Below are 22,250 nucleotides of genomic sequence, written 5' to 3'. Positions count from 1 at the left end.
ACGACTGAGCGACTTCACTTTCACTTTTCACTTTCATGCACTGGAGAAGGAAATGGCAACCCACTCCAGTGTTCTTGCTTGGAGAATCCCAGGGACGGGGGAGCCTGGTGGGCTGCTGTCTCTGGGGTCGCACAGAGTCGGACACGACTGAAGCGACTTAGCAGCAGCAATGGCATACAGGGACTTCCCTGGGAGCTCAGACAGTAGAATCTGCCTATAATGCAGGAGACCTGGGTTCAGTTCCTGGGTTGGGAAGATCCCCTGGAGAAGGGAATGGCAACCCACTCCAGTATTCTTGTCTGGATAATCCCATGGACAGAGAAGCTCAGTGGGCTACAGTCCATGGGGTCACAAAGAGTAGGACATGACTGAATCGACTTAGCACACACACACAATGGCATATAGAACTTTTTTCCCAACAATAAAAGAATTTGTAATTTAATACATGGAGTATAGTTTTTGAAGTGAATAACCATATACTAGATCACAAAGCAAGTCTCAATAAATTTCAAGATATCCAAATACTACAGAGCACATTCTCTGACCACAGTGCACTTAAGTTAGAGTGAAGTGAAAGTGAAGTCACTCAGTCGTGTCCGACTCTTAGCGACCCCATGGACTACAGCCCACCAGGCCCTCCGTCCATGGGATTTTCCAGGCAAGAGTTGGAGTGGGGTGCCATTGCCTTCTCCGTTAACAGTGGCTAGGCATATTATATTTACTTGGAGCTGGTACACTTGGTGACAGCCTTAGTGCCCTCGGACACGGCGTGCTTGGCCAGCTCCCCAGGTAGCAGCAAGCGCACGGCGGTCTGGATCTCCTTGAATGTGATAGTCGAGCGCTTGTTGTCATGCGCCAGGCTCGATGCCTCGCCAGCGATGCGCGCTAAGATGTCATTAATGAAGGAGTTCATGATTCCCATGGCCTTGGACGAGATGCCGGTGTCCGGATGGACTTGCTTCAGCACCTGGTACACGTACACGGAGTAGCTCTCCTTGCGGCTGCGCTTGCACTTCTTGCCGTCCTTCTTCTGGGCCTTGGTCACAGCTTTTTTAGAGCCCTTTTTAGGGGCAGGAGCAGACTTCAAGTTAGTAACAAAAGTAAATTTAAAATCACTATATATTTGAACATTTAAAAAGCGTGCTTCTTGATGCACAGGTCAAATAAATTATAGCACAAGTCTAAAATACTAAGAACTAAATAATAATCAAAAAGTCACATTTCAAAGCTTATATTTGGAATGAAAGTGGCACTTAGATGATTATAGTCTTAAGTGCTAAGATTAGAAAACAAGAAATGCTAAATATTAATGAGCTAGATATACAATAAAAGAAGACAAATCTAAAGAGAAAACAATGGAATAAACCCAAAGAATGTTTAAGGGCAGAATTAAGAATAATTTAAAAAACCATAAAGAGGATCAACAAAATTAAGAGTTGGTTCTTTGAGAAGACTATTAAAACAGTTAAATCTCTAGTGAGTCCAATCAAGACAGAAGAGAGTTGTCGCAAATAAACAAAAGTAACAATGTAAAAAAGAACATAATTCAGATCCAACAAAGATTTCTAATGATAGCTAGAAAATACTACAAACAACCTTATGGCAGTAAATTTGAATAGAAAAGGAAACATTTCTGTAAAAATTATAACTCACTAACTATATTCAGGGAAGATCTCGTGGAGGAGGAAATGGCAACCCACTCCGGTATCCTTGCCTGGGAAATTCCATGGACAGAGGAGCCTGGCGGGCTGCAGTCCATCAAGAAAAAGGTAGAAATCTGAAGAATGTCGTGTGTGTGTGTGTGTGTGTGTGTGCGCGCGCGCGCGCTCTCAGTCTCTTCAGTTGTGTCTGATTCTTTTGCAATCCCCTGGACTGTAGTCCGCCATCCCCCTCTGTCCATGGAATTCTCCAGGCAAGAATACTGGAGTGGGTTGCCATTTCCTACTCCAGGGGATCTTCCAGACCCACGGACTGAACCTGCTTCTTCTGTGTCCCCGGCATTGGTAGGTAGATTCTTTTACCAGTGCACCATCTGGGAAGCCAGAGTGTCGTAACCATTAACTCATTGAAAAGACAAGTTAAAATTATCCCACAAAGAAAATACTAAGTCAGGTGATTTTATAGTTTAGTTATACCAAATGTTCAAAGAACATACTATTTATTTATACTATATTTATTTCAATCTTCTGCAGTCTCTTCCAGGGAGTAGCAAGAGAGGAAATACTTGTTCTGTGAGGCCAGTACTACCATGATACCAAAAGCAGGCAAGGTTGATACAATAAAATAAAAATTGCAGCCCCATATCACTCATGCACATAAATGCAAAAATCTTAAACAACATATCAGCAAGCCAAATCCATCAGTTTATTTAAAATAATACATTGCTTTCATCCCACAAATGCAAGGATGATTTAACATTAGATAATTTTATATTCACTTTACTTCATTGATATAGGTTAAAAAATATAGATGTAGAGTACTCATTCATAATTAATATAAAAGAGAAACATGTTGGAAAACCAGGATTAGAGGGGAACTTCTAAAATGTTAGAAGAAATCTATTTAAAATCAGTTATCTCCTTTTTTATAACTAAATAATATCCCAACGCAGGAGATGCCTGCCAGTGCAGGAGACGCAGGTTCAAGCCCTGGGTCAGGAAGATGCCCTGGAGAAGGAAATGGCAACCCATTCCAGTATTTGTGCCTGGGAAATTCCATGCACAGAGGAGCCTGGAGGGCTACAGTCCATGGGGTTGCAAAGAGAGGGACATGACCGAGTGTGTAAGTGTGCGCACGTGTGCACACACACACATATAAACACATATACTACATTTTCATTATCCAGTCTCAACACACACAGACAAAAGGTAATTATGTGAGGTGATGGAAGTATTAACAAACTTTATTGTGGTAATTATACACTGTAAACTTACACAATGTTATATCACAGTAAAGCTGGGGGAAAATTAAACATACACACAAATTTAAAAATTAGTAAGACTATATGTGTGTATGTCTTTTATCACTGATTCTATTCTGCATTTTACTATAAGTCCTAGCAGTACAGTGTGACAAGAAATAGAAATAAACACTATATTCTTCTATTAGAATAGAAGAAACAGTCTTGTATCATTTACAGATATGTCCACAGAGAAACCAAAAGAATCTATAGGTAAATTATTATAAATAGTAAGAGAGTTTAGTAAGATGATTGGATTTAAGATCAATGTATACAAATCAATTGCCTTTCTCCATACCAGCAAAAATTAGAAAACACAAGAGACAGTATTTTAAATAACAATAAAATAATAAGGTACCTAGCAATACATCTAACAGAAGACGTGGAAGACCTATATGAAAGCATTTATAAAACTTTATTGAAATACATTGAGGGACTTCCCTGCCAGTCCAGTGGGCAGTGGTTAAGACTCTGCACTTCCACTGCAGGGGGCACAGGTTCGATCCCTGGTCAGGGAACTAAAATTCCACATGCCCCGTGACAGAGCCAAAAAAAAACCAAACATTGAAAAGAATATAAGCAAATGAAAAGATTTATTTACAGATAGGAGACTTAATATCACAAAAATGTTAATTGTCCCCATGTTCTATGAAGTGAAGTGAAAGTCACTCTGTTGTGCATCTGACTCTTTGTGACCCCATGGACCATACAGTCCATGGAATTCTCCAGGCCAGAATACTGGAGTGAGTAGCCTTTCCCTTCTCCAGGGGATCTTCCCAACCCAGGGATTGAACCCAGGTCTCCCATATTGGGTGGATTCTTTACCAGTTGAGCCACAAGGGAATAGGTGAATTGTGATTCCAATGAAAATCCCAATCATTTTAGATGAATTTAACAGACTGATTCTAAAATATATATATATAAGAGCAGAAGACCAAGAATAGCTAAGACATTGCTGAAGGAAGAGGTAAGAGAGGCAGAGAAGAGAGGAGAAAAAGAAGAGGAAGCTTCTCCCACCACTTGGGAAGATTACCATAAAGCTGTAGTAACTGAAACAGTGATCTTGATGCAGGAACAGACAAATGGGCGAATAGATCCAAAGAGAAAGGCCAGAAACAGACCCACACCTGAACAGAAACCAGATACATGACATGAGTGGCCCTGCGCGTCGTGAGGGAAGATACCGACAGATGGTGCTGTCCAGGACATGTGACTGTCAGGTGGAAAGAGCAAGAATTGGATCCCAACCTCATGCCTTCCATAGACATTCATTCTGGATGGAATACAGACTTAAATGTAAAAGACAGAACTTTGACATATTTAGAAGAAAAAAAAATTTTTTTTAAGTATTTATTTGGCTGTACTGAGGCTTAGTTACGGCATGAAGGGTCTTCAGTTTCAGCATGTGGGGTGGGACCTTTTAGTTGCAGCGTGAAATCTTTAGTTTCAGCCTGCGGGATCTGGTTCTTTGACCAGGATGGAACTTGGCTCTCTGCATTGAGAGTGCAGAGTCTTAACTGCTGGACCACCAGGGAAGTCCTGCAAATTCTTTCTGACTCAGGGTGACAAGGAATATCTTTAAACAAGACAGAAAGATCATTGCATTCAGTAACACTAGAAGTAAGAAATTGTACTCATTGAGAGACAGTAAAAATGTAAAAAGGCAAGTATCCTTAATGACAAAACTTTAGTATCCAGAATAATAAGTGAATAATAGTGATGTCAACCCATTGGAAAACTGAGCAGAAGACATGAAAGGGCCATCACTGATGAAGAAACAGGCATGGCAAATAAACAATCAAAAGCTAAACTGCATTTCTAAGGAATCCAATTGAGACCATAGTTTACACTTCTAGATTGGCAGAAATTAAGCAGTCTAGTAATAGCAAGTGATAAGGATGTGGAGTAGTAGGGACAGTCATATGCAATGGTGGGACTTTAAAGTGGAGATGGTCACTTGGGAAATAGTTAGAACATTTTCTATAAAGTTGATAATTTGTACAACCCAATGACTTAACTCCTAAACTTATCTCTTGAATATAATTTTTCAAACTGAAGAGTGACCCACTAATTAATTTATGGGTCTAGCCATTAATTGGCCTAGCTATTTTTTTCTTTTAAAGAAACAGAATGGAAAATATCAGAGGGCATCATCCTTTTAAAGGCTAAGTATTGTTTAGCAATATTGTTATTTCTGGTTTACATGTATGTATGTTTGTACTGGGTTCCAACATAAAAAGTATTTCCTGTGAAAGTGGTAGTTAAAAGATTTGAAAAACAGTGCCCTTGTGTGCTAGGCAACAAACTCAAAATATGTTCAAAAACTACATTATAATAGCACATAATTGGGGGGAAAATCTGTTGATAGAACAGACCAATACATGATAATATTTACCTGCACAGTGAAGTATTACATAACACTGAAAAATGAATGAACTGTGTTTATGAATGAGTCTTAGAAGTGTTGAACAACAAAAAAGCCAGTGTCAGATGATGAAACAAAGTGATACATTATAAAGCTCAAAGAAGCTCCACTGATGTATTTTTTAGATACATGTAAGTGATAAATATTCTTTAAAAAGAGCAATATATATATATATCTCCATACAATGGAATGGAGAAGGCAATGGCACCCCACTCCAGTACTCTTGCCTGGAAAATCCCATGGACAGAGGAGCCTGGTAGGCTGCAGTCCATGGGGTCACGAAGAGTCAGACACGACTGAGCAACTTCACTTTCACTTTTCACTTTCATGCATTGGAGAAGGAAATGGCAACCCGCTCCAGTGTTCTTGCCTGGAGAATCCCAGGGACGGGGGAGCCTGGTGGGCTGCTGTCTGTGGGGTCGCACGGAGTCGGACACGACTGAAGCGACTTAATAGTATACAATGGAATATTATTCAGCCATAAAAAGTACTGATACATGCTACAGTATAGATGAACCTTGAAAGCTTTATGCTAAGTGAAGAAACCAGATGCAAAAGGCTATGTATTTTATGATATGTTTATATAAAGACCCAGAATAGGCAAATCCATAGAGACAGAAAGTAGATAGTAATTGTCAGGGACTGTGAGAAAGGGATAATGAGAAATGACTGCCCGTGGGTACCAGCTTTCTTTTGGGATGATGAATGTTTCTTAAAGATGATAGTGCACAATTTTGTGAATATACTAAACATCATTGAATTGTACACTTTAAAATGAATTTTGTGGTATATGAATTGTATCTTAATTTTTAAACTTTTTTTTAAAGAAAAGCAAGGAACTTGTTAAACGTCTATATTCAGGGTGCTGTTTACCTCTGGGAGTAAGGCAAGGGGATGGGTTGGAGGAAATAGATAAAATGCAGCAGCGTGTACAAAGTGCCAGTTCTTAAGCTGCTTTATGGATGTTTCCTTTTACTGTTTCATTATGTGTGTTACATATGTTTTTATACTTATGAAATATAATGTGAAGTTTAAAAGAAATACAAATATTAAGTGAAGTAGCATTAAAAGCAAATAACTGCCTTACAAGAAATGCTTCTTGAATTCCAAGTGGAGTCCAGGGTCACTGCCGTGGTTTGATTGCGGATGGAGCTATTCTGACCTCTGCTGGCCGGGAGGTGAAGGGCAGCTGGGGGCTGTGGGCTGCTGGGCCAGGAGAGGAATGAACCCTCCCAGCACGTGTGGTCCTGGCTGCTAGAGAATGTGCAGGAGGTCTGACCGCAGCCGGTTTCACCCCACCAAGAAAGAGCAAGCAGCTTTGGTCTTTTCTGGCCTGGGTTTCTTTCCCTTTACCTCTCTGGCTCTCTAGTGCCCTCCTTTAAGCCCATGAGTGAGGCACGTGTAACTGCACCGAAATCCATCCCTGGGAGGGACCAGCTGCCCTGCCCTCGGCCTCCATCCAGATGGCCCATCCAGGGACCACTGACCCGAGACCAGGGGCTTGAGCAGAAGTCTCAGGCACCTGCTGGGGAAGGGGAGGCTGGGCATTGGTGCTCTGAGAACCTGTCTCCATGCTCCCTTTGTTTAATCAAACCACCTTTCAGAGGTTTATGAACTAGAGTCTATGAGAGGAGTTGACTTGGGCACTTTGGAGGTGAGAGGGTGCGGGGGCACCTTGAGGGAGAGCTGTCAGCCCTTCAGGGATTATTATACAGAGTCCAGGAAACAGCAAGCCTCCCACCCTCACCCCTGGCTGGACACGAGGGGCATTGGTCTCCCTGCCCCCGTTTAATCTGATAGAAATAACTTCCGCCAGTGGGTCTCAGTTGTAGAGGATGAGGGCACAAGTCCCAGTCATCTTAATGAGCTAGAGATGGCCATGTCTCTGGGTAGTCTGGGGAGGAGGACTCAGGTGAGATGTTCTCCCCAAACCCTTGGGGTTTTGTGACTTTGGCACCGGAGAGGCGGCCTGGTGGAGGCATTCCTGAGCTGGGTTAGGATCCAGGCTCTGCTGCTTGCTTCATAAGTGTTATTCACCTCCTTTAAGCTCAGGCTCTTCACCTGCAAAACGGGTTATTAGTCACAGCACCTGCTGGTTGAACTGATTCCATTGTAATTGCATTCATGCTTGCAGAGCCCTCTGTAAGGAGTCTGTCAGTGGCTGCTGCTTCGGCTTTCAAACCATCTGAGGGGAGAGCTTGGAGTCAGGGTGGGAGTCAGGGTGGGAGTCCGACTGGGGCCCAGGCCGGGCTGAGGGTTAGAGTGAGGAGTCTCCTACCCAGAGAATCATTTCCCTCCCTCTGTCCCCAGACGCCATGGAAGTGGTGCTGCTCTTCCTGTGTGGCCTCCTGGCCCCAGTGGTCCTGGCCAGTGGTGAGTATCCCTCAGGACCTGGCTCGACAGGGTGGCAGCCACAGCCCTTTCTCATGGAAGGTCCTGGCCCTGTGGGACACTCAGGGTGGGGGGCTCTGAGATTCTACCTGTCTGATCAGCTTCCCTGCCTTTAGTCTGCAAAGAAAATCCTGGAAGGCAGCAGCTAACTCAGCCCCCAATCCAGCCTGCCCACCTCTCCCCACTGGCTCCTGCCATCAAGCCCAGCAGGTCCCTGTAGACTCAGCCTGAATACTGGGAGCCAGACTTGCACATCAGTCTAGACTGCGAGTCACGTGTCCTCCCTTGGTTTCAGCCTCCGCACCTGTAACAAGAAGAAAATCCCCCTGCCTTTTGGGGATGATTTAAGATTCAGAAGGGGCAATATGTGTGTCTCCTGTGAACACAGACTCTGACTCGGGCTCTGAGCTGCACCTGCCTTTGGCCCCCACAGTGACCCTGGCAGGCTGCCCACCCTTCCATGCTTCTGTGAGCGTCTCTGCTTCCTGGGCCCTGCTTTCCAGGGATCCCTGTGTGGGGAGTGGGGCCTGTGAGACAAGGTGGGAGATGTGAGCTGTCTTCTTCTTGACCACATCTGTTTGTTTTTCCAGCCACTGAGCAGGAGAAAGAAAAGGACCCTTTTCATTATGGTGAGTGGTGATGGTGGGGGAGGCACAGCCCCACCCAGGGGCGGGACTGACGTGCTCTCCCTGGCCCTCCCCCTCTTCTGACTCTCACCCTTTTTCCTTTCGCAGACTACCAGACCCTGAGAATTGGGGGATTGGTGTTTGCCGTGGTCCTCTTCTCGGTGGGGATCCTGCTTATCCTCAGTAAGTATATTTGTTCCTCTGCTCACTCTCGAAGGGCAATGTCTGTGGCTGTGAAGCAGGTGGCATGCGGTGTAAAAGCCTGGCAGTTCTCTTTCCTGGAGAGCGAAGGAGCCCGTCTATCTTCCTAGTTATCTCCAGAACCTAATACACTGCTGGGCACATAATAGGTGCTCAGTGAAACAGTGAAGCATGAACAGAATAAGTTCTCGATGAAAACAAGCACGGATACGAAGGGGTGGGGTGGCTGTATCCATCAGGGCGTGAGTGGGGAAGTCACAGGGGAGAGGAGACGGGGGCTGTCCTTAGAGGGCTCCAAGGCGTATCCCCCTGCATTTGTTTCCCCTCATGAGCCTGGGCTGCTCGCAGCTGTCAGCGCTTACGTGGTCAAGAAGACAGTCATGTTGAACCTTGACATCAGAAGAGCCCTCCTCCAACCAAGGATCGCCACATACAGCCGTGCAAGTCGTTCACTGCGCAGAATCCCAGGCCACTAGTCACACCGTCCCAGACTCACAGCGCAGCCCTGCTCTGGCCAAGCTGGACACTAACCCTGGATGGTTTCTTTGTCTTTCAGGCCGCCGATGCAAGTGCAGTTTCAATCAGAAGCCGCGGTAAGGATGCCATTGCTGTGGGCACCTGGGGTGACGCTGGGGGGGCACAGGGAGGGGCCTGTGGTGTGTGACCCCCAAAAGAATGTATTTCTGGATTCTTGTCTCGGAGACAGGCCATGTGCCTTGGCGTAGGGGTAGAAGTTTTGAGAGTTGCCAGGCAGCCTTGGGGGCAAAGGAGAGGTCAAAAGGTCAAGGGTCAGCCTGCCCTTCTTTCTTCTGATGTATGTGTGGGGTGGGGGAGGGGGAGGAAAAGATGCTGGATCCTTGTCTGGAGGCCCTTGAGACAGTTGGGCTTGGCCTCAGGGTCTCTCTTGAGGTCTGTCTCCTCTCTCCAGGACCTGTGATGCTGCTCTGCGGGTCACCTGTTCATGAGGCTCTTTGATTTTTGTGGAAATTTGGGCTTCCTCTCACTCACCCTTGTGCCCCTACATAAGGGCACACTCATTAGTCCCCATGGTAACTCAGGGCAGCCCTGGACCTCAGAAGTCCCAAGTCAGTGACAGAACACACCCCTTCCCAGCACTTATCCCTCTCGGGTGCCAACATCGAAGGGTGCCCGTAAATTCCTCTGACCGCCCCGCATGCCGTGAGCCCCATAATGGAGAATGATCCACCATGACCTGGAGGAGATGAATCCCTGGGCCCTGCCCCAGCAAGGGGAGTGGCGGTGCTCTCTGGGTTTGCCCTGGAGACCTCTGACGGCTTGCATCTTGTCTGCCTGCAGGGCTCCTGGGGATGAGGAAGCTCAGGTGGAGAACCTCGTCACTGCAAATGGTAAGTGTCAAGACCACCTGCCCAGGTGGGACGGAGGAAATGGGCAAGGGTCCTTGTACAGCTTGGGGTGGAGGATGGATGTCAGGTGCGGTGGCTTCTTGAGAGCTGGCCGGCCAGGCATGTTTCCAGGTGCCAGAGAGGGGTCCCGGGTCCTCTTCTGTGTCATCCCCTCACCTCCACTAGACAGGCTGACGACTGCTACTTACAGGGACTCTGCTCAGTGCTGGGCTTGGGACAGAGTGCTTCACTTCTCAGTAGTGGGCACACGGCCCCAGGAGGTAGGCATCACTCTCCACATTTTACAACAGAGGGGCTCAGAAAAGTTCAGGAACATGCCAAGTCCTCTAACAGGCGAATAGCAGATGGGGATCTCCACAGGTCTGCATGAATCACCTCTGCTCTGTGGGTCAGGCTCCCCCCAACCCCCGAGACAGGCATAGCTGCTGTGGGGGGCGGGGGTGGCCCACTGGGGTGAGGAGTTCATTCCCCACCCTCCATACATTCACTGGGCTCCATTCTGGTTCTTTTTCCAGCCACGGAGCCCCAGAAAGCAGAGAACTGAAGTGCAGCCCCCAGGCGCAAAGGTAAGATGCTGTCTGCCCATATCTTCTGTCACCATCACTGTTCTGACCAGAGTCTGGCCGAGGAGTCATCAGGGAAGAATTGGGCTAGCTTTTGCAATGTGCCTGGCTTTTATTATGAGCTGTGCTCTGCAGAAACTCAGTCTGAAGTCCATGAGACAGATGGACTAAAACCTCCCAGTACCACACGCACACACACACAAAACATGCAGTTGGGAAATAGAGCTTCCTCACAACCCAGCAGTCAAGTTGCTGGGGCTTCATCCTAGCTGCCATGTGGGCATGGCTTGGGAGGGAATTAGCGTTCGTGAAATGCTCCTGATATCAAAGTCGTATAAAGACAATGGCTTCCAGTGATGATTCAGAAAGTTCCTCAGGCCATCCTTTGAAGTTAACATTTTATTTTGAAACTTTCCAACCTACACAGAAGTAGGAAGAATAGTATATGGCCCCGAACCCCCACCCCCAACACCATACCAGCATTATCAGTTCTTGACATTTAGGGGCACCAAGTTACTGTTCAGTATTCATTTCCGTTGTTCGTTATAGTAATGCAGGAAAGCAATAATCTAAATGCTTTATGGTTTTCAAATTGCTGCCACATACACAAACTCACTCAAGCCTGCCAGAAAAAGTGAGTAGGACAGGTGGGGTTTAGCCCCATTTTATAGATGAATAAATTGAGGTCAGAGAGAAGAGCCATACAGATAGTAAGTAACAGACTGGAACTTGAGCTCAGGGACTTTGTATTGATAGTTGAGGGCTGCATTTCACCACACCCCTCTGCTCCTGCCTGTCTCCCTTTATGACATACCCTGCGATACACTGGGACACAGCAGCGATCAGTCTTCTATTGCTCACTCTGCCTTTTTTCCATACAAATAAGGGATATGTTGTGGTTTAGTTGCTAAGTAGTGCCAACTCTTCGCGACCCCATGGACTGTAGCCCGCCAGACTCCTTCTGTCCATGGAGGTTCTTATCCATGGGATACTAGAATTCTTTCCGGTATTCCCAGGCAAGAATACTGGAGCGGGTTGCCATTTCCTTCTTCAGGAGATTGTCCCAACCCTGGGATTGAACCCGCGTCTCCTCATTAACAGGAAGGTTGTTTACCACGGAGCCAGCAGGGAAGCCCCAGATAAGGGATATACTTTATCCTAAATTGTGAGTTGAAAGAAATTTCTGGATGTAGAATGCCGGTACACCAGCTCTTACCGTGATGGTAATAACACGGGGTACCTGTGGAGCACTTGAATTCACTCCTAAGTGCTTTTCTGTTCTCATGACAGCCCCGTGGGTGGGCAGAGTGGGGCTCATTACCTCCATCTTCTAGCTGGGCCCTGGGGAGGTCAGGGATGCCTCAGCTTGACGTGGCTATAGATCCAATCCAGGTGGCAGGTGTCCCAGCTGTGGCTCAGTGATCTGTCCACGTCACGGCAGCTCGTGGCTCCGAATCTGGGGAGCTGTGTGGGGAGGCGCCAGGGAGGAGCCTTGAGCCAACAATTGTCTTTTTTTTTAAACTAGAACTTTCTTGGAAACCGTATTCTCCTGAGTCTCAGGACTGTGAGCAATTCTTGAGAGTGTCCTGAGAAAGAAACCCGGGTTTAACAATCCTTTGCATGTCTTCATCTGCCAGCTTCCATTCCCCTGAGAGAGCCCCCCCCCCCCCCCCCCACCCCGAGCTCCATGCCCTCCTCCACCTTCATCTCCTGGTCCTGGTTCTCAGACTCATCCTCTGGTGTACTGAAAACAAGGCTCTTGGAGTGGGTCTCATCTTAGGCGTTCCCATGGGCAGAGGGGCTGCCCTAAGGAATGGCTGGGAGACACGTGGATGGAGAGGTTTGAAAGGAAGCCAGAGGTTTGTTTTAATTTGAATTCTCTTCTGCTTCCACCTCCAGAACCTGAAGGCAGCTGCTTGAACCATTAGATGCAAATGCTGATGCTTAAGAAAACCGGCCACTTCAGCAACAGGTCTTTCCCCAGGAGAAGCCAAGAGCTTATGTGTCCCCAGCCCCTTGACACCTGTCCTCAACTTAATAATGCAACCCCGCCTCCCCCACCTGGAGCCTGTGGTCTCGTCCACCTCCTGTGATGTGTATGTCTGTGTGTGTGTGTCTGATGACTGTGATCTTTGTGGTTGCTTGTTTGTGGATGATGTTGTGTTTTAGTGAACCCGAACCCACCTTCCTGGGCCGGAGCTGAGCCATGTGGCTGGCAGCGCCTCTCTGTCTCCGTGGCCCCATCACCTCCCACTCTTGGGAGTCTGCTTTTTCTCTGAGAGACCAGCCCCTTCTCTCGATTTCAGGGTGGCTATGGGGGTCTGGTGGGAATCTCCAGTTGGCTTGGGGCTTGGGAAGGTTTACATCACCTTCATGACCCTTGTGCATGGCTGCTTTTCACTCCTTTTGTAAGAACCTTGCTTCCATACTTGTCCCTGGACCAAATCTGTGCTGAGGTCTCTTGGCAGTGGGAGGTTCCAGCAAGGAGCTGATGAGCCCACCTTGCCCTCGGGTGGCTGAACCCCTTCCCTGGTGCCCATATGCCCCGCCTTACCCTGCCCCCAGGGAACTGTGCCCCTTGCATATCTTCTCAGCAATAACCCCCCGGGCTCTGGAACCATTCGCCCTTCTCCACCCTTCCCTGCTCCAGAGATTCCCATCTATAGCCAGCTCGCCTGGACCCAGACTCTCATCCCTGAACTGGGGCTCTGGCAGGTCATGGCTGAGTGGATGCATTTGGCTGGGGCCCGTGCTCTGGGGAGGGGCAGCATGGAGAAAGAGCAGGGGTCCTCTGCTTGGCTGTCTGCGCCCTGCTGGCCAGGCAGCAGCGCCGGCCCACGCCCCCTCTGCTAGCCTGGCCCCAGGTTAAGGAGCAGGCAGGGCTCCAGGCAGCCCTGCTGCAGGGGGAGCAGCAGGAGGTCCCAGGTGGTGAAGAGAGTGGAAAGTCAGAGCCCGCCCCTCCCGCCCCTTGTGTTCTCGTGGAAACTGACCAGCCGTGCCGCTGTGACCAGGACTGCCATTCTCTGTGTCGTGATCTCTCCTCTCAACAAGGACAAAAAGGAATAAAATACCACTTGTTTCCTAGTGGCTCTGAGGTGCTTTCCTTTTTGTGCAAGAATGTACGTATTTGTAGGACCTGTGTTGCTCGAAGGGCTGAAGGGAGGGTGTCCTTGGTCAGAGGGAGCAAGTGACGGCCGCAGGGCAGCCGGGTGCTCTTTATTTTGGCTGCTTGACCACTTAGCTCCTCCCCGCTTCTCCAGCCACCCTTCCTCTGCCCTCCTTTGCCCACACCCCCACCTCCTCCTGCTTCCACCCCAGGTCACGGGGTTCAGGCTGCACCCCACAGCCTTACCCGTGCCTCCTACGTGTCCTGGAGCGAGGGGAGTCCTGAGGGCTTGCTGGCCTGAAATAAAAGGGTCTAACCTGTCCCTCTGGTCAGTTTTGGAGCCAATACCTAAGAATTTGACAAAGAGGGGTATGGGTGAGTTACTTGGGTTATGATCAAAGCCCTTACCCTTTCATCTTTCTCTAAACCCTCATACCCCCTCCTCTGTGAAGCCTTCTCAGACTTAAGGTAGATAAGTCCCTTCTTTTCTGTGCACGTAGTCACACTGGCTCCTGCCTTTATATCTTCGTGTTTAGTACTCTATGCCTTGGACCCGTACTGTAGAGACCAGGTGGATAATGTCCATTTTGGCAGTGACACAAGAGATGGGGCACAGGGCCGTGGGGTCACCTAGAGTGTCCTCCCAAAGGCATTCCAATTCAGTTTTGAAAGAAGGACTGTTGGCCAAACAAACACACCTGATGGGGCTGTCTTCCTTGGAGGTCATCCAGGTATGGCCCCCACCTCCAACTGTTTTGTGTGTCTTTTTTGTATGACCTGTTTCCTAGGGGGCAAGGACTATGTCTCCTTCAGACATAAGAATGCCTGAAACACTTTACAGTCTCAGAAAATCTTCACAGAGTCTGTCTAGATTCTATGAGTTGTTTGGAGCTGCAGAATCCCAAGGCACGGGTCCTGAGGGACCGTGGGGTTCAGCCACGCCCTGGTCACCCCTGGGACATGCGTGATGCCTCTTCTGCGCTGCTTGTACCCTCGGTCCCCCAGGTCCTTGAAAAGACCGAGGCTTATAGTTGAGATCACACTCAACGCTGTCAACCCAGAGATCGTGGTGGCTGAAACAGCTCTGGTCACGCTTTGTATATATAAGCTCACAACCACCAATCGTGGAACTCTGACTATGGGTCAGGGAGTTTGTAGGCTTTGCAGCAGTTGCAGAGAAAGGCCGAATGAAGATCCTTAGAGGCCCCAGATGCACAAAAGTTGGTGAGGGACTTCCCAGGTGGTCCAGTGGTTAAGAAGCCATCTGTCAATGCAGGGGACATGGGTTTGATCCCTAGTCCAGGAAGATTCCACATGCTGTGGGGGAACTAAGTCTGTGCGCCAGAACTACTAAAGCCTGCATGCTCTAGAGCCCAAGCTCCGCAACAAGAGAAACCACCGCAGCAAGAGAGGCCACCGCAACGAGAAGCCTGCCCACCGCTGCTGGAGAGGAGCCCCTGCTCACCGCCACTAGAGACAGCCCGTGCGCAGCAACAGAGACCCAGCACCGCCATAAACAAAAATAAATAAGATTAATTTTTTTATAAGTTGGTGGTTTTCTCCACACATTCATTATTGAAAAGAAAACATGAAACAATAAAAACAAGTGTAAGCAAGTCCAATGGGGAGGTTCTGATTTTGCTCATGATAATTACGTTAACAATAGAAAATAGTAGTTCTCATCTCTAGCATAAACCATAACGTGGTTCTCTCTTCTCTGCCAGACTCTGAGCACCGACCTATTTCTCCTCCTGGCGATCTGGCCTGATCTCTGAGCTAGATACTCACATTTTACGGCCTCTCTGATAAATCTTTGACAGGTCTAGGGCCACATGACTGGCAGATGGAGGAGCTAGGCGTTGGGTGCAGGCTGGCTGTCTCCAAAGTTCTTCACAGCACACACATGGCTTGGCTTCTTCAGGAGGCTGGCATCCAGACAGAGGAAGAGGATCGTCTGGGCTGGTGAGACTGCAGCTGGAGCCTGACGATCCCTTTGGGGCATCAACTAGCTGAACTGTCTTCTGAGGAGGGTCCTGTGGGAAGTGAGTGGTCTGGAAGCAAGACACATAAAGAACAAAGAAACTGATGATCAAAATAATAATAATGGATGAATGCATGAAGACAGCTAACATTTACCATGCACTTACTATGTGCCAAACCCTGGGCTGAGGTCTTCATGGGTTCCAACTTGTCTAGAACTCACAGCTATATATGATGGCATCCCTATTTTACAGATGAGGAAACTGAGGCTTGGTGGGACCTGCCTGAGTTTGCACTGCTGCTGGCAAAGCCAAGGTCCATGCAGGTCTAAGGCAGTGTGACCCTGTGCTTCAGAGGAAGGGACCCAGGGCCATCAGGTGGACATGAGCAGGAAGCAAAACTTGGCCTCATGTGAGTGAGTCCTTAGCTCCCAGGCTATGATGACCCAAGACTGGAGTGAGCTCCCTGTCACTGGAAGTGTTCAAGGTGAAGGAAAAGGACCAGCAGGTAGAATCCTCTAGGCGAGATGGGCTCCAACCTACCCAGTATGACCTAAGTGTCCAGGCCTGAACTGAGGACCCCCTCATGCCCCAACCAATGGATGGATGAGCCAGTCTAGCTGGAGGGCGCGGGCCAGGGGAGAGGAGTCCAGAGTCCAGGCATGTCTTCCTTCTGGACCTGTACTCCATGCAGGGAGGACCTCTTCTGTCCACTCAGCCTCTAGGGCACGTGGCTTATATTTGTGACTTGATTGAATATAACAAGAAATGAACGGGAAAGCTGGACTGAACAGGAAAGCTGCCATGATGTGCAATTTCCCAGAAGGGTCTCAGGCAGAAATCTCAGTTGTCTATACCTTCCACCTCCCAGCCACTCCCCCTGCTCCCCACCTCCCCCTGAATTCCACTCCAACAATTTTCAGGTCTATTTGCATGAGCTGTTTATGCTACTTAGCACCACATAAAAATAGGTCAACCTGCCTGCTTCTTACCCCAACCCTGGGCTGTGGCCCTCCCCTATCACTTTTTTTTTTGCAGGTTGTGGATTGGAAGTTGCCAAATTGTTCTTGGAAGAGAGTGAGAGGCAGAAAGCAAGCAGCAGGGAGAGAGGGGTGGGTGAGGGGGTCTCCAGGCTGAAGCACAACCCAAGGTCACTGGGCACCTTCTCTTCCTGTGGGGCAGAGAGCTCTGCCCTCCCTGGGATCCTAGGTTGGCAGGGGTGGCTGGCGGGACTGAGGGTGAGAGAGCTGTCCAGCTCTGTCTGGTTCACCCCACCTTGTCCCTGGCTATTCTGCCTCACCCTGGGCCTGGAGAGAGCATGAGAGAGACTGGGGGCGGGGGGGGGGGGGGCGGGTGGCACAGGTAGGTCAGGTGTGTTTGCCTGAGCCAGGGGAGGAGCCTTGGAAATACCTGTCTCCAGGCCACAGAGAGGAAGAACAGCCACCTCTCACCATTAGCCTGATTCATTGCTGTCACGGTTGAACTCCAGGGGGGCAGAATCAGCCAGATCAAGCCAACTGGCTGTTGATTTTATGGAGCCAGCCCCAGCCCCGTGCCTGGTTGCACAATAGCGGGGCACCGGCCAAGGCAGTGATGGCAGAGCAGGTGATGCTGCGATCAGGTGTCCTGAAGGACTCACGGTGGTAGGGGCTGCCGGGCAGTTGGCCCTCTGCGCCGTCCAGAGGTGCAGAGGGGGTTCCTGCCTCCCAGCCAGTGCCTGCTGGAACTGAAAAAGGCTCAGGACACCCCTTGTGTTCCTTCCAGCTGTGTGATCTGGGCCAGACCCTAGCATCTTTGTCAGTTTCTGTCTCTGTAAAATGAAGTCTTTCCTAGCCATGGGGTAAGCTGGGCTCCTGTGTAGTCTCGGGAGCTTTGGTTTCCTCAACTGCATAATGGGTCCATCAGTATCTTTCCTGTTCCCTCACAGGGTCAAAGTGAGACTATGGACATAAAAATACTGAAAAATTTACATGTATATATTATGTTATTGTCAACTGAAAAAAAACATACAACCTAAAAGTTGAGGATTATGTTTTATTTGGGGGTATTATTGAGGACTATTAAAAACCCATCATTTTGCCAACAAAGGTCCATATAGTCAAAGCTATGGTTTTTCTAGTAATGTACAGATGTGAGAGTTGGACCGTAAAGAAGGTTGAACACCAAAGAATTGATGCTTTTGAACTGTGGTGCTTCAGAAGACTCTTGAGAGTCCCTTGGACAGCAAGATCAAACCAGTCAATCCTAAAGGAAATCAACTCTGAATATTCATTGGAAGGACTGATGCTAAAGTTGAACCTCCAATCCTTGGACCACCTGATCCGAAGAGCTGACTCATTGGAAAAGACCCTGATGCTGGGAAAGATTGAGGGTAGGAGGAGAAGGGGGAGACAGAGGATGAGATTGTTGGATGGCATCACTGACTCAATGGATATGAATTTGAGCAAGCTCCAGGAGATAGTGAAGGACAGGGAAGCCTGGCATGCTGCAATCCATGGGGTCACGAAGAGTCAGACACAACTTGGCAACTGAACAACAATGAAAAATTACTGAGGACTGTAGTCTGGGAGATGGCCTCTCAAGTAGCTCTGAGAACTGTTGCAAAGAGGTAAGAGAGAAACCAGGATATATAGGAGTTTCTACTGGAAAAAAAAAAAAAGTAGCTAAACATGGAAAGATCACTGCTTAATCATAAAAACCAGCCATCCCAAGTTAAGGATCTTAGTGCCTTTCTATGTATGGGAAGATGCAAGATTCTGGGCTTATTGAAATCATTCCTTCGATATGCATCTTAGCTATCTAGGGCCAATACGCTGTTTTTCTCTACCCTGAATTCCCTCAGGGTGCACTGTCGTGAGCAGTGGCTGCTGGTTTGATGGAGGGCAGCATTCTTTACTGAAACGGCAGGCAACATTTTTTTTTGGTCCACATTATTAATATTTTATTACCATTCAGGTCCTCTGTGCCCTTTTTTGTGATAGCAGGGTTCCCCTTCTGTCCTGTAGACTGGGGTTCAAGTTCTAACATATCTACATACTGTGAGGGTCTGCTTCTCCATGAGTATCACAAAACCTGCTTGGATGAGTGGGATGAATGAAACAGAGAGACGAGAGTTCTTCAGAACTGTTGAGAATGATAACATGGACGGAACTGCTACCAAGTGAGCAGAGATGGGGGCCAGACTCCAGACCTGGTAATCTGTGCGCTCGAAGAAGCCAGGACAGACTTGGTAGTCTCTGAAGTCAAAGACAAAGATGATTACAAAGCCAGATGTGAGCTATTTGGGCCATGGCAGTGGAATCCAGAAGGTCATGGAGGAAGGGTAGGAACAGCAGAGGGTGGGTCTGCTCCTGGTGGTCTTCCTGGAGGTGGTGAGCTTGGAGCTACTTTTCAGAGATAAGGAGGAATGTGGTTACTGGAAGGAGAATGTCTGCCACTGGAGAGAAACAGCCTCTGTTCTCGTTCAAGCCCAGACGCAAGTTCTTAGAAAAGTCAAGAATGCATTTCTCTCCAGGGTATTCACTGCGGGAGAGGTGGGTCAAACGGGTTTGCCCTTGTCACCAGCTGTAGAACCAGAAGAGGACGTCCCCAGGTCCCACTGCTCAGGGAGCAGGAAGGCCTGGGTGACCTTGACTTTGAGTACATTGCCCCTTGGCAGCTCCCAGGACCTGTGTGCCCCACAGCTCAGGCCATCTTGATGCCAACTGTTAAGGAATGGACCCTCCAGGGCCCACCTCCTCCCAGCCCTGACTTATAAGACCCCAGTCACCCTGGCATCCACAGCCACAGCCAGAGACAGTGTTCCCTGGGGTTTGGGGCCTCTGGCAGCACAGCTGTGGCCTGAGAGTCACCACGTTCCCTGCTAGGTGACCATGCGTGCCACGCAGCTGAGGACGGACCTGAGCCAGGAACCGGACTTTCTAGGGGCTCCTGGCTTCTCTCCAACTGCGAGCCACCACCGGGAGGACTGGTGAGCCAGCCTGGAGTCCAAGGCTGTGGCCGCTGCCATGCAGCTCCCAGGTCCAGGGCTGGTGGATCTGGAGGATCCTATCCCAGGGAGGCTGGCGATGAGGGCCTTTGCCTCGATGCTGGAGACAAGGCTCAGGCGATGTCCCAGCCTCTCAACTCTTCACCCACCAGCCCAACCATGAGCACCCCAGACGGCTGCCCAAGGCTGAGGAGTCGGGGGACGAAGGAGGCCTGCTAGGGAAGATGGGAGGCTGAGGCACGCCAGCTGAGGACACTGTGCCTTTGGACAGGCTAGTGCTGAAGGTGGGGTCTGGGAGTTGGGACCACCTCTCCATGTCGCCCAAAGAGCTCCTTGATTTCTGGGTCTTGGGGAAAACAGCAGAGCGTGCCCCTCTTTGGCTCCAGCCTGGAACAACAGACAAGAGAAGAGCGGTTGGTGGCGTGGGGGTGGGGCGGGGATCTTTGCATTGTAGTCTCTGGATGAAAGAATTGTGTTCCCACCTCGGTTGCCCCCATATCCCAGAAGAGACTGGAAGAATAATAAAAGGGGCCAGACGCCAGCAGGTAACAGCCATGTTGTACAGGGTGTCGGGGGAGGAAGGGAAGTTTCGGGGTGCCGGGTGGGTGGTTGGCTGGCAGAGATCATGCTGAGGGTCATGGGCAGAAATGTGCCCCAAGAGCCCACTTTAAAGATCACCCTGCTGGGGACAGCCTGGGCAAGAGATTAACTTTGAGTGTTCTTGTCTCCTGGAGGCCTGCCTAGGGTGAGGGTCGTGAAGGTGGCACCTATTAGGACCCTCTTGGCCAGGCCTTATCCTACATCACCTCTATTCCTGTGACAGCCCTACAGGGTAGGTGCTATCACCCCATTTTACAGATGGGAGAAGGATGCATAGGATGAAGTGTGGGTGCATGTGCCTGCAGGGACCCCTGACCTTCCTGAAGAGACATATAGGGGGAGAAGCTCCCCTGGGCTTCTCTGGGGGATGGTGGGCCATGGTCCAGGTTGAAGGAGCCAACACTTCCTTGGAAGAATGTAGGATGTCTCAGTGTCAGCTAGGCTGATGAGCTCAGTCAGGACAAGGAAGGGCTGGGTGTGAGTGAGGGGAGAGGGACAGGACCCCCTTAACTTGTAACATCTGGCTTCCCCTGAATGCACAAGGCGAACACTTTTATGAACATTTCTGCAGGGCTCCAAGTGAAGCGCTGGAGGGGAGTTGAGGGGCAGGGATGGGGAACTCCCAGGAAGGACTCTAGGGGAGCTGCTGACAGGGGATGGGGGTGGTGCTGGCCACCCACTGCCTCTCTGTAGGGACAAACTAGTTCCTGCTACTTATTAGAGAGCAGGGGAGTCATAAGAAGAGGTTGCATTAGGCACACTGTTAGTCTGCCTGTGCCACTGGCAAAATTATTTCACTTCTGGAACCAATTCATTCATTTAATAAAACCGGGGGTCCACCCAGAGCCAGGCCCTGTTCTGGCACTGGGGATCTAGGAACGAGCACGGCAAACAAAAATCCTTGTTCTCCTGGAATTTAGTTTCAGTTGAGAGAGAAGTGAGAAGCAACTTAAGGAAAATATAGAATTTATCTGCTGTAATAAGTGCTACGAAAATATAATAAGGCTAAGAAGGGATTTGAAATATTACAGAGTAGGTGTGTAAATTATAGGCTAGGATGCAAGGAAGGGACATTGCCTGAGCAAGTTCAGCCAAGGAGTCTTCTGGAAGAAGTGTCTTCAGGAAGAGAGAATAGCAGGTGCAAAAGTCCTGAGGCAGGAGTGTGTCTGGAGGGTCAGAGGATCATCAAGGAGACCAGCATGGCTGGAATAGAAGGGGCAGGGAAGTCATTAGAGACAAGGTTGGAGGGGTCACTGGGGCCAGATGCAGAAGGGCTTCTAGAATACAAGAACGGTTTTGGCTTTTACTTAAGGCTTCCCCAGTGGCTCAGTGGTAAAGAATCACCTGCAAAGCAGGAGACACAGAAGACGGGTTCAGCCTCTGGGTCAGGAAGATCCCCTGGAGGAGGAAATGGTAACCCACTCCAGTATTCTTGCCTGGAAAATCCCATGGACAGAGAAGCCTGGCAGGCTACAGTCCAGGGGGTCGCAAAGAGTTGGACACGACTGAGTAACTGAGCATGCACGAATGCACAGTCCTCAGAGGGTGTGAGCAGGAGAGTGAATCCTTAGTAAAGTGAGGGAGTTGGGTGGGATGACCTTGGAAGCTCGTTCTAGTTATCAGTGACACAGGGCTCAGGGTCTCCATTTGGGATGGAGATGCCTTTCTTCACAGCGTTCGTGTCTGGGAGTGTGTATATGTGTGTGTGTGTGTGAGAGAGAGTGTGTGTGTGTGGGGGTGGGGGTGGGGGTGGTGGGAGTGGTCCTGGCTGACGTCTCTATTTTCTTTCAGGGCCACTGATAAGTCAGCACCAGGCAACCTCTAAAGGCCTATCTGGTCCTGAGATTCAGGAGTTTCTCCAAGTTCCCAGCCTGGGGGATGTCTGTGCTGTGGCTCTGGGCTGTGAGCATGCAGGTTTCCACTGGCAGCATGTGACCGGGGGTGGCGGCGGGGGTGGGGGGCGGCTGTGTGGAGGCGGCGTCTGGTGAGCAGCTGGGCCCCTGGGCAGCCTTCTGGGTGGCGGGAAA

General features: G+C 49.2%; 1 protein-coding gene across 2 annotated transcripts in view; it reads left to right on the top strand.

The window, feature by feature from the left end:
• FXYD6 (FXYD domain containing ion transport regulator 6) overlaps positions 1–13,634 on the top strand; it is a 37,011-nt gene extending 23,377 nt beyond the window's left edge. For both annotated transcript variants that reach the window (XM_019975489.2, XM_019975490.2), the window contains exons 2-8: positions 7,695–7,757; positions 8,366–8,404; positions 8,510–8,584; positions 9,159–9,195; positions 9,920–9,969; positions 10,503–10,553; positions 12,450–13,634. In XM_019975489.2, coding sequence (XP_019831048.2) covers positions 7,700–7,757; positions 8,366–8,404; positions 8,510–8,584; positions 9,159–9,195; positions 9,920–9,969; positions 10,503–10,531 — 288 coding nt within the window. In that variant the 5' untranslated portion in view covers positions 7,695–7,699 and the 3' untranslated portion in view covers positions 10,532–10,553; positions 12,450–13,634. The remainder of the gene's footprint in view (positions 1–7,694; positions 7,758–8,365; positions 8,405–8,509; positions 8,585–9,158; positions 9,196–9,919; positions 9,970–10,502; positions 10,554–12,449) is intronic.
• Positions 13,635–22,250: the final 8,616 nt, after the last annotated feature.

This window comes from Bos indicus, chromosome 15 (genome assembly GCF_029378745.1).
Source record: "Bos indicus isolate NIAB-ARS_2022 breed Sahiwal x Tharparkar chromosome 15, NIAB-ARS_B.indTharparkar_mat_pri_1.0, whole genome shotgun sequence".
Classification (NCBI taxonomy): Eukaryota; Metazoa; Chordata; class Mammalia; order Artiodactyla; family Bovidae; genus Bos; species Bos indicus.
The sequence above is the reverse complement of the archived record's forward strand: the minus strand, read 5'-3'. Positions and strand labels throughout refer to the sequence as shown.